General features: G+C 43.0%; 1 protein-coding gene across 1 annotated transcript in view; it reads left to right on the top strand.

Moving 5' to 3' along the window:
- Dgki (diacylglycerol kinase iota) overlaps positions 1–12,764 on the top strand; it is a 391,316-nt gene that overhangs the window by 123,409 nt on the left and 255,143 nt on the right. Inside the window, exon 3 of the mRNA XM_059257016.1 lies at positions 2,911–3,006. Coding sequence (XP_059112999.1) covers positions 2,911–3,006 — 96 coding nt within the window. The remainder of the gene's footprint in view (positions 1–2,910; positions 3,007–12,764) is intronic.

Raw genomic sequence — 12,764 nt, 5'->3', positions numbered from 1 at the left:
GAACAATTACTATACACAAGTTTCATTGAGATTCACTGACACAGACTCTCTGGAATCATACTCATATATTTTGAAAATTTACCAGGTTATTGAGTACATAGCTCAAACTGAGAACCAGCCCATTAGATGCTGACAGGATGCAGTAAAGCCTCCTGCTTTTACCTTCCAAAGGTCCATCTCTTTTAAATCAAGTTCCCATCAAAAACTGAGGCTAACTAAAAGTAGTGGTCTTCTGTGGATGACTCCAAGGCAAGGTTGACCTGCAGACCTCTGAAAGCTTGCAAATGGTATACCATTTAACAAAGGAGTCTGAGGCCTAGGAGCTATTGGCCCATAAGTCAGGTATGTGGTGCTCCCAACAGTCTGACTCCCAGGTTCTTAACCTGCTTCTGCCTGCCTTACCTGCCCTCTTGTTGGCACACCTAGCTTGTTACTGTCAAAGGTTCTTGACATTTGCTCCACTGTAACAGTTTTCTATTGGACCCCTTAAAATATTGGCAAGATTTCCTCTGAAGTCCTCCCCTTAGGATTTCTTGTTATTATGTCGTGTTTAGTTTCCAACTTTGCTAGTCAGTTTACCACTGTGAGATATCACAGCATCCCTAGGACTGGTGCCAGCACTGAAGAACAAATGTTTGCTGAATGAGTCAAACGATAAAATGAAAAGGGATGGCTTTTGTATAATTGGTTAGAAGTTCAAGTTGGATGGTAGGTAACTGTAGTGGTTTAGATGGTGAGCACAATTTCTTCAGGCTGCCTTGTAAAGAAATGCCTTTGTATTTTATTCTCTAATGACGTCATCAGTTTGTAAGATTTTTAGGGTCCAGCCCTATGTCTAGTCTTCCTTCCTTCTGATAGTGTCCCAGAAGGTGAAGAAAAGTCTGTTTTCCCATGACTATTTATGTACAAATTGAACATTGTTAACCAAAGGAGAATATTACTGGGGAGAAGGGGAAAAAAAGGCATTCGAGGCCTTTGTCGTCTGTATACCTGATCACTTTTCCTTGTGTTCACATCTTACTCTTGTTGTTTTGAGACTTCCTCACTTTCCTTGGATCTTGAAGCATCTAGAGCAGTGATTCTCAATCTGTGGGGTGCAACCCCTTTGGGGGTCAAATGACCTTTTCACAGGGGTCACCTAAGACCATTGGAAAACACAGATATTTACTTTTTACTCTTAACAGTAGCAAAATTACAGTTGTGAAGTAGCAATAAAAATAATTTTATGGTTGGGGATCACTGCAACATGAGGAACTGTATTAAAGGGTCGCAGCATTAGAAAGGTTGAGAACCGCTGATCTGGATTTGAGGTCAATGGGTTTTCTTGCTTGAAATCATTCGAGACCATTCACCCTGAAAGGAAAATGTATTCTATTTGAATCTGAAGAAATGTATCCAGTGTTTAAAAAAAATAGCATGAAAATTGGTGCTTTCTTCCCTGCTTCCAGCTAGAAACATTTGGTCTATATTTCTGATTCTCTCTACTAAGCCTTGGCATTGAGAAGGCTGTTGTGTGGATGCTTCTGGGATGAGTTATCCTAAGCATGGCTCAAATGTATGATGGACTTTAAATGACTTGATTAGCCTGAAAAGCTTTTTATTGGCGCTATTCTCTGTTGTCTGATCAGGATGTTACCACAAAATGTCACAGACTTGGTGGCTTAAGCCACAGACATTGATTTCCCATCATTTCCAAGCCAAGAAGGTACAAGGGCAAGGTGCTGGTGCATGGAGTTCCTGGTGAGAGCCCTCTTCCTGTCTGGCAGGTAGTTGCTTTCTTGCTGTGAACTCAGGTGGCTTTTCCTTGTTGCATACATGTATGGAAAGGGAGAGCTTTCTTGAGTTACTTTCCTATTAGGGCATCGATTCCATGGTGAAGGCTCTACCTTCATGACCTGATTACTTTCCAAAGGCCTGTTCTAACGCCATCGCACTGTGATTTAGATTTTAATATAGGAATTGAGGACAGGGGCGTAGTTCAGCCCACAGCATCCTCCATCAAAAGATAACTGCTAGTCCTTGTCTTTCTGACATGGAATAAGATAAAAACAACAGGACTTTTCCTATAAACTCTGCAGGCTTAGTCTTATGTTCCTTTATGGTTAATGTAACACAATGTTTTCTCCAGTATTTCATCCTTTCAGCAAATAAGCAGAATATACAATCAGTACATAAATTCCTATACCTTTAAAGTGGTGTATCGGAAGAAAGATCATAGAATTCTATTTGCCATATTTAAAGGCCAGATGGCTGTCCTCCTTTCCATTGTATACTGCACGTTTATGGATAGAACAGGGTTGTTACTCATTGTAGCATACATAACAGCAGCTCTGCTCACCATCAAATACAGTGTGTATTCTTAGGAAGCAGACAAATTATTTAGTTTGTAAAATTTAGAATTGAGTGGGAAGCCTTGCCAAATTAGCAACATGTTTAGATTAGTAGAAATGCATTTGTGCTTTGAGTTCCAGAGAAGCAAGCTGAGTGTAGATGCATTGTCAGCCATTCTTACCTAAAGTATTTTAATACTCTCATCCTTCTTCTCAGCTAATTCACTAAGTAGAGGCAAATTTTTATCTAAGTTTGGTCTCCTATGTCATCACATCTGGGGTCTGGATAAACAAGACGTCATATGGAGCCATTCAGTGTTGCCTTTTCCTCATTGGTTGAGAATGTTTCAAGGTGACACATCCACGGATAAGGCCTTCATAGACTTTATATCTACCTTGGTTATCGATCAAAGTTCCCACACCATTTTCCCTTTCCAGAATTTCCATAGGATCAACTCCAGCAGTGTCTTTGAAGATCCCATGAAGAGTGTCTAAACTCCTAGGAGTCACTAATTGTCTTGCATAATTCCTCCCTTGATGCTGAAGAGAAAACTGAAGTGGGTGGGTCTTTTCCTTACAGGAGAATGCTGTTAATGGGGAACACCTATGGCTGGAGACCAACGTCTCGGGCGACCTCTGCTACCTGGGGGAGGAGAACTGCCAAGTCCGATTTGCAGTGAGTATGTCCCACAATGCCCCTTTAGTCTTTCCAGGAAACAGCCTGTATGTCTGTGGATGGTGGGGATGAGAGGAAAGTTGTGCCCAAATATCCCAGGATGGGCTTGGGATGGCTCTATCCTCATGACATAGAACTTCCCACTTGCTTTTAAGGTTTACAGATTGTGTATCAAGTTCACATGGCTCCAGGTTGTCAGTTTTAGTGACTTTAAGGTTTCACTGGGGAGGCTACACATTAACGTCATGTGATGCTGACCACTATAGTGATTGTGGGGGTGTTGCATACATTGGGAGTCAGAGAGAGGGTGAATGTAGATGAGAGAATGTCACTTACAGTTTGCTGTGGAGTGGCAGGAGGCTTTGCTGAGAGGAAGGGGGTAATCTACCTGCAGGGCAGTGGCTATGGAATGGGAGATGCTGGTGGTGAGGGTGGGAACAGCTGTGTGGGATGTAGATGAGATTAGCCTATTTCCACACTGAGATCTTGAGAACACAGTTCCAGAAATGATTTGATAAATCAACATCCAGGTGAGTTGGAGTAGCTTTTGCTTATTAAAAATCACTATGTGCCCTTATTTAGAACAATCTATTCAGGGTTTAAACTTTTCTTCAGGAGCTAGGAATGGGAGCATATACCCCAAATCACAACACTAAGGAGGAAGGTGTCGGATGACACATTTGAGGACAGTCTGGGTTACATAGTTAAATAGTCTCATTTTTCTGCTACTGTAACAGAGCATGCTTTAGGGGGAAAGGTTTATTAAGTTTACAATTCCAGGTCACAGTCCACCACTGCAGGGGAGTCAAGGCAGGAACTTGAAATGTCTAGTCACACCCACAATCAAGAGCAGAGAGAGAGTGAACACATGCATACTTAATTGTTCTTAGCCTCCTTTTTACATTTATACTGTCTGGGATTGCCTGCTTAGGGAATGGTGTCACCCACAGTGGGCTAGGTCTTCCTGCCTCAATTAAGGTAATTAAGACAACCCCCATAGACATGCTCACCAGCTAGCCTGATCAAGGCAATCCCTTATTGATGTACTCTCTTCTTAGTTCTAGATTGTGCCAAGGTAATAATTACAACTAAACACTGAATTATAGTAAGATGCTATCCCCAAAAATTATGGGTGGAAGATGTAGCTCAGTAGTAGAATACTTGCTGAGCATGCATAAGGTCCTAGGTTTGATTCCCAATGCTGAGAAAAGAAACTAAACCATGAAGAAGGATCAGTGACCATACAATAAGTCATGGAGAGACTGAAAGTTTAATGCTGAGAAAGCAGGCTTAATTTTTGCCTACATTAAAAAAATTAGCCTAAAAATAGAGTGGCAGAAAACTTAGAATAGTAAAGAACAAAGAAGAGAAGGCTCCCTTCCCATTAAAGAAAATGATGTCATAACTTAGAGAGCTTTACAGGTTTTTTATTATTTTTAATAATGCATGAAAATGGTTTGAGCAAAATATAGGGCAGTCAAATAATACGTGAATGTGTTCTGTAACAAGGGAGACACTGAACTTCTGTCAGAGCTTATAGAGGAGTAAGAACCTGAGGTCTAAACCTAACCTAAACCTAACCTGAGGTCAGGGTGCTAAAATGACCAAGTCTCAACATCAAGACCTTTCCATCACCATAGCAGTTTCGATCCCCTCATTGGTAGATAAGTGTTTAGAAAAACTGTTGGTTTTTTGGGTGAGAGTCAAGTTTGTTTAATGGATATAGGGAACAGCAAAAGGTCCTAGAATGGCCCAGATGAACAGGCTGTGCGTCTGAAGTTAGGGAGTCTCTGTGTTTCCATCCACTGTGTGACACTGAAGATTCATGACCTTTGGGTCATGGCTACCTTCTGGACAGAAAAAGAAGGATTAAAATTGCCTTTAATTTTGTTTCTAATTTGGATCTGTAATTAATCGTTTGCATTTCTTCTAATCTTGTTGTGAATTCAATTGATTTAAATATCAGCATTTCAACTTTATGCATATGTAGTTTTAATTAAAGTATAATTGCATGGAGTTTGATTAAATTAACCAAATCTGTGAGAAGCTCAGCTGTTTGGACTAAAATGCTATAAATAATGAATTAACATTAAGGTCTTAGATAATTGTATAAACATTGGTCTTGGGATATCAGATAGTAAGTATGAAATGGAAGAAATGAAGGCTAGCTTTGTTTGCCTTGCATGTGTGCTACGTGGATGCTGCTGTCAACAGGTGGACTGGCTCATTACCTAGTCCTGCCTCTCTCCAAATTTCTCCCCTTGGTCCTTTTCTGGGCAGTCATTTTGGGACAGCTGCATGTTACTTCTCTTGACAAATATATGAATTAATACAGGCGCCTCTTTTCCCCGGCATGCCACTAGGTAGGGCAGGCTGACCTTGAACTGATTGTGTAGCGGTGCTGAGATCCTCCTGCCTCAATTGTCCTAGTGTTGCAGTTACAGGTGTGACATCATACCCAGCTCCACACTTCTCCTACTCTGTGTCCACAGTGAGCATTTCTATCCATTGTTGTTTGGCCACTGTTACCTCTAGGGCCAGGAGAAACACGAATTGAATAAGGAGAATGTTAGCAGGAGATCCAGGGAGAGCTGTGAGGATGCTGTGTCTTTTTACCTTCGTCTTTGGTTTTACCCCAGGGACTTAGCTCTTTCAACCCCATTTAAAGAATGTCTGCAAGATGAGGAGCTGCCTTCCAAAAAGATATTGTTTAAGCCAAGTCACAAATAAATGAGGAAGTAGAAAATGCCCCTGTGTTTCCTCATGGCAAGGTCCTCGCTGCTAAGTAGAGTCTCTTCCCCTGTGAAGTGGGGAAATGCTGCGTGAGAATTTGATGCAGTGCACAGGCAGGATGCATTTGGCATAGGACTGCCAAAGTGAGTTAAAGTCAGAAACAGAATGGGAATGGACAATACACAAAAGGAAATACATTGCTAATCTATATATGGGACATTTAAGCAAAGCCACTCAAGTGAAAACAGCTCTTAGGAACGCGTCAGCCTCATGGGCCTTATTAATTAGCAGAGGCTTATAAAGTGATGAGCCTTCCTGATGGCTGGTTTAGGCTGAGATGGCTTGTCACATGTTCCTTTGGTAGGGATGTAAATGAATAGTCGGCACATAACTGGCGGTGTATGGTGAAGGCATTCAGTACCTTCTAGCCCTCCACCCAGTTCAGATTGTGATGTATGGCCATCTTGAATGCCATGTTTTGGGAGAGACATTGAAAAGCAATGAAAGGTCCAGAGGAGAGTGACCAAGTTGGTTTAGGGTATAAAACTCTTGATAAAGAAAACTTCAGTAGCATGATTACAACTGAGAATTAAAGAGGGAATGTGTAGAGAAGGACCTCCTGTTACTTCAAGAGCTGCTTTGAATAAAAGGAAAGTGACTTCCCATCCGTCAGGAAGATGGAACAGAACTCTAGATCTAGACCCCATATCTCTAACAGTGGTCATGACCCTCCAATGGGCATGACGTGCCCCCTGGGGCACTTGTGAGCATTTTTTGTTTCCCTCCTTGCTCCAAGTGCTGACTCAGCTGTGTCTGGAGTTGGACTTGTAAACAAGTGATTTTAAGAGGCATATTAAATACTCTGGTGCAGATGGTACACAAACCTAAGTCTAAGAACTTCTGTAGCACAGAGTTCCATTGGGGTACTTAGGTACCCAGAGAAGTGGGCTCAAAAGATATGTTTGGATGTGATGTAGACAGCTCTCTTTCAAGGATGCTGGCAAAAGGTGATGGGCGCCTGCTTCCAGCAAGAGTTCAGACAAGGAAGATCCTTTACTTGCAACTTCCTTGGAAGTGAATAATTTTTTTGTGAGAAAGCATGCACATGTAGATTATATATTAGATTTATGCTTCCTTTCATGTGCCATCTTTGAAGAATGAAGAACTGTTGGCATTATTGTAGCCAGGTACCACCACTAGCTCCTAAACAAATTACAGCAGAGTTCTTGGGGAGGAAGGAACACATCTCTGAAGACAGACCTTTCCCACTTTACCCTGTTTTATCAAGGCAAAGTTCATGTGAAGTTACATCCGGGTGGCTGGATGTAGACAAAGGCTGTTTCACAGACATGTAAATAATGCTCATTGCATGTGAGTGGGGGTGAGGAAAGAATTTTTCAGACAGAGCGAAGAACACAAGCAAGCTAAGAGGCAGAAGTAAGCACTTTGGAGCAAGACAAGAGTCATGGTGTGTGAGCACACCAAAGGTGTTTATCAGGAGGAATGGGAAAGAGGGAAAGAACAGATGGGCTCAGGTATGTCTCTATTATTCTGAACCAAAACAGGGAGCATGCTATAAAGGTCAGTGGACTCACAAAGCATGACCATATACTGTGCTGTCTAAACCAAGGCAAATTTAAAGGTGAACATGGCTGCTGATATCAGTGGTACTGGAGGCCAGGGGTATGGATGAGAGCTGTATCAGGGATACTGAGATGGTCACCCTAATTTGCACGGATATTGGAACATCTATTTAAAACCAAAGTTGGGCTGGGGATATAGGTCAATTGACATATGCTTGCCTAGTGTGCACAAAGCTCTCATTCAATCCTCAGCACTGCAGAGCTTACATCCAGGCATGATAGTGCAAGCATGTAATCCCAGCACTTTGTAGGTGGGGGCCGAAGAATCAGAAATTCAAGATTGTCCTTGATGGTATAATTAGTTTTGAGGGCCAGCCTGGGTTACATGTGACCCTGTCTCAAGGGCAGGGCATCTTGGCGCTGTGTAGGTTGATCCTTCTAGCTGCTGCTGGGGAGTATGGCAGTAAGGCAGTGACTGCAGATGACTGAGGACTGTCAGGGGAGAGTTTGCTCCAGAGCCTCAGTACTGAGTCACTTGATCTGAAATTTTTCTCATGGATCTCTGGTGGCAGCATTCAGTACTGTAGAATCTGTGCCAACATTTAATGGGAGTCAAGTTATTCTCAAGTAATCACATTTCCCACATCACTCACCTTGCCTTCCTGGCTTCCTGGCTTCCTTCTTTCCTTCTTGGTTTAAGGAAGAGAAAGGGATGTAAATAGAAGGAAACTGGAGCAGAAACCTCTCTGGTTTCCAGGGTGATCATTGGGAGAAGAACCTGAAGTAAAATTCCACTCTAGTTTGGTGATATTTCTTTAAAAAGTTTTAATTACATTAATTAATTTAGGGAAGGATATGCAACATAGCATGCTGTTGTGAGGCCGGAATAGAAACTGGTAGGAGTCAGTCTTCCCCTTCCACCATGTGGTTTTTAGATCCACCTCAGATTGTGAGCCTTTGTGGTAAGTCAGTATCCTTGCTATGCCAGGTGAAAGTTATTTTGACATACCTTTCTGCGTTCATTTATTCTCTTGTTGTATGTGCATGGAGGACCCAGCACCAGAGAACTTGAGAAGGGTTGGGAAGGCAAGCTAGTTAACTGTTACTATGTGACAACTTCATTGTTCAGTGGGAACTGTAATAGAAATGTATTCTATCATTGTGGTGATGATAGGCAAAGATGTCCAGCCCTGTGTCTATTCCTAGAAGATCTTACCTGTGCTCTAACAATCCATAGAGAACACACTAGTGCACACCTAATTCTGTACCTGAAAGAGACTCATGTATATCCATCTGTAAGCTTAAACACCAGCCTTGAACATGTGGGGCTGGGCAAGCACAAAAAGGTAGTGTGGGTGGTGAGGAAAACTCCAGATAGACTGCTCTAGGTTCATGAACTGATTGAACTTTGACCATTATTTCACTAATTTTTTTGTTTTCCTATTTGTCTTTGTATATCTGAAGTGTTATTATAGAGTTTGCGTTAGGGATTCTCAATTGTGAATGAGTATTGTAATTTGAACAAGAAGTGTCCCACATGGGCGCATATACTTGAGTACTTAGTCTCCAGTTGGTGGTGCTGTTTGGGGGAGGTTTAGATAGTGCAACCTTGCTGGAGGAAGTATGTCACTTGGGGCTGGCTTTAAGAGTTTATAGCCTCGCTCTACCTCCGGCTTACCCTCTGCTTCCTGTGGGTAGGATGGAGATGTAATCTCTCAGCTTCCTGCTCCTCCTGCAAAAATGCCTTCCTCGCCATTATGGATCTCTAGTCATCTGGAAGCAGAAGCCAAAATATCAAATATGTATCTTAAGTTGCCTTTGGCTGTGGTATCTTATTGTGGCAACAAAAATGTAACTAATGCAGACATGGGGTTGTTGCTGTCTAGAACTTGACCCTTTCTTTTGTTGGTTTGTTTTTTGTTTTGTTTTGTTTTTGAGGAATGTGGAAAATTTTGGAACTTTGGACTAGAAAACTATAAGCACTGCTTAACAGTTCATCCTCACAGAAGCCTGGAAGACCATAGTGCTGAGAGTAATGTGATTATGGAGGCCTGGACTGGAGGTCTCAGAGGGAAGCAAGGATTTTATGAGCAATAGGGCTGAAGGCCATTCAGCAGATACTTTAGTCTTCTGCCTGTGACCTAAGAACTTGCATGAAGTTAAAAGAAAAGTAATGGACCAGTTTCTTTGGTGGAAGAAGTTTTGGGACAGCATCAGATTGAGTCTTTAGTGTGGTTATTATTTATTAGTCTTATGCAGGTCTACAATGAGAAGGCAATAAGTGGGGAAGAAGGAAATATAAAATGTACAGACTTTAGAGGAAAAGAGCGCTATGTTCTAACTGGGTCATGTGCTGAAGAAAAGGTTGTAATTGTTGAGGAGATTATTGCCACTAACGAAAAGCCTCCTATTCTGCATAGGAAGGGTGCTCCAAGGGAAAGACCCACCCATCCAAACTTCCAATTTGGGAAAGGAAAAGGCCTAAGGAGTTTCCCATCTCTAGAAAACAATATAAAGCTCCTATAAATACAATCCAGGGGAGCAAGAGTTCTTCCCAAGTTGTCATCTAAACTTGACAGTGCCCTCCATGTAGCACTTGCTTTTGAGTCATGAAAGATGCAAGAATGAGAGGGTTATGGATTCCTTCTCTGTGGTTTCAGAGAGCCACTAAAGCCAGGCAACATATGGCAGGCCTGGAATCCCTGCAAGGAGCTGTAAGATGCCATTGCATGAAGCTGTGAAGGTAAAGTCTGAGCTACAGTGGAAATCCCAAGATGTTGGAAATGCCAGATCTGTATGACGTATACCAAGCAGAACTATACAGAAGGAGTATAACCAGCTCAAGAGATAGGTGTATGTGGTGGGCAACAAAGCTGAAGTGGCAGAGCTATTTAAACTCTTTGATAATGAAGCCCCTGTTGCTGGATATGAAGCTACAGGATTTGGTGTTTGCCCTGCTGGGTTTTTGGTCTTCCTTTGGTTCTGATTATGCCCATGTTCCTTCCTTTTGGTGTGGAAGTGTATATTCTGTGCTTTTGTTTGTTGGAAGTAAGTATTTTTTTTACAGATGTTTTCTGTGGTTGTGATGAAACACCATAACCTAAAAACAAACTGGGGAGGAAAGGGTTTATTTGGCTCACACTTCCATATTGCTGTTCATCATCAAAGGAAGTCGGGGCAGGAACTCAAACAGGGTAGGAATCTGGAGGCAGGAGCTCATGCAGAAGCTATGGAGGGCTGCTGACTGGCTTGCTCCCCATCATTTGCTCAGACTGCTTTCTTACAGAACCCAGGATTGCCAGCCCAGGGATGGCACCACCCACAAGGGGCTGGGCCCTGGGCCCTCCCCTATCACTAATTAAGAAAATACCTTACAGCTGGATCTTATGGAGGCATTTTCTCAATTGATGTTCCCTCCTTTCAGATAACTCTAGCTTGTGTCAAACTGACATGAGACTAGCCAGTACAACAGGAAAGTTGAAATTAAGACTTTGAACTTTTAAATAGTATTAAGACTGTTTTTAAAAAAAGACCATAGGAACTTTTAAGTTGGACTGAATACGTGTTGCTCTATAATATGTCCATGAACCTATCAAGGACAAGGGTGGAATGCTTGCAGTTTGAACAAGAAATATTCTACATAAGCTTGTGTTTTTGAACACCGAGTCCCTAGCTGGTGGCGCTGTTTGGGGAGGTTATGAAACTTCAAGGATGTGGAGCCTTGCAGGAGGAAGCATGTCACCGAGGACAGGCTTTGGGTGTTTATAGCCTCTTTCTACATCTGGTTCACTTTCTCTGCTCCCCGTGTGGGGTGTGATTGCTCAGCTCTCTGCCCTGGCCACCAACTGTCATGTCTCCACTGCCACTACAGACTCTTCCCTTGGGACTGTCAGCCCAAAGGAACCCTTTCCTCTGTCAGTTTCCTTTGGTCATGACATTTGATCACAGGAGCAGAAAGTAACTGACACGATGAACTGTGTTGTCACTTATGGCCCTTTAATTTTTATTTATGTTCTTCTGGAGTCATGGTTCCCAGGTCAGATCTGCCTCGTGAGAGTCTTCAGTGCATGGAATAAAGTAGCCAGATCATCTCTGCAGGCTGAGCACTGTCAGGGTAGAGAGCCACTCATCAACTTCATAGAGGTCAGAGCCAGTCAGGGAGACTGCCTTTGGCACCTGGCAGATGGTTATGCATTCAGCTGTGTACTCCTGCGAGCTACAGGGATGTCCTAGTGGCCAGAACTCCTTAATGAGACCTTATTTGAGAATCACATGATGCTAGATGGCAATCCTTTAGAATAAGGTCATACTAGGGGAGGGTACACACTAATCCTATGTGAAGAGTGTCCTTATGAGGAGGAGAACACACACACACACACACACACACACACACGCACGCACACACACACACACACACACACACACACACACACACACACACAGGGGACCACTTGACAATGGAGGTAGATGCTGGGCTGATGGAGGTGTGAGCCAAGGATGATGAGGCCTTAAGCTGCTGTCAGAAGCTCAGGGAGAAGCACAGAGGCTTCCTCTTCAGAAGGGCCTTGGCCTGCCATGACATCTTGACTTTTGTACTCTGACCTCCGTGACTTTGAGAGCAAACATTTGTGTGTGTGTGTGTGTGTGTGTGTGTGTGTGTGTTTTTTCACTCATTTTGTGGCACTAAGGGCATTGCTCAAAATGAACACTGCAGCTATGCCGTGAACTGTTAGCCAGTCTAGCTAGACAAACACCTCCTCTAGCACGCAGGCTCACAGGTACTCACCAAGAAAGACAGTTTTTCAATCTTGAGGATCTAGGTGGAGGGGCTATGATTTTGGAGAAAGCTTCCGGATAGGCAGGTCGGTGTGTGAGCCGCAGGGGGCGTAGGTGGATGCTTAGGTGACTGAGTGCACGTAGGTTGAGTGAGAAGGAAAAGGAACTGTCAGACTTCAGAAGGCTCTTACCAGATATATCGTCTCTATTTTTAGGCCTGCTTATGTCACCCTGTTTTTGTGGGGTGGCTAATGGGTGCTGTTTTTCTTCCTCTGTTCTTTCCTAATGTGTAAGGTCTGGTGAAAGGGGATACGCCTTGTGACACCTGACCTTCATTCTCAGCCGTTTTCATTGTTCCTTAGAATTTGACAAGTGACTAGATTGCACTGGGGAGGCTGGGTAACATGGGCTTGGCTGAGAGATCGCGGCACACAGGTCCATGTGCCAGAAGAACTGGATGGAGACCTAAGACCTGCTTGGCTTCTCTGAGTCTTGGCTTCCTCTTTGAAGCAGTTGTGACTGCCTCTAGCGTCAGAATTATGGAATGACTGAGTGAGTTCACATGTCCCTGCTCTCCCTCTCTCTCCATCCTCTCCTGCTCCTCCTTCAGTGCCATTGATTTCAATACAGGAGCTGGGTATTTTGTCAGACTTGGCTTTTAACAAG

Source organism: Peromyscus eremicus, chromosome 3 (assembly GCF_949786415.1).
Source record: "Peromyscus eremicus chromosome 3, PerEre_H2_v1, whole genome shotgun sequence".
Lineage (NCBI taxonomy): Eukaryota > Metazoa > Chordata > Mammalia > Rodentia > Cricetidae > Peromyscus > Peromyscus eremicus.
This window is presented reverse-complemented; position numbering and strand designations above follow the sequence as displayed.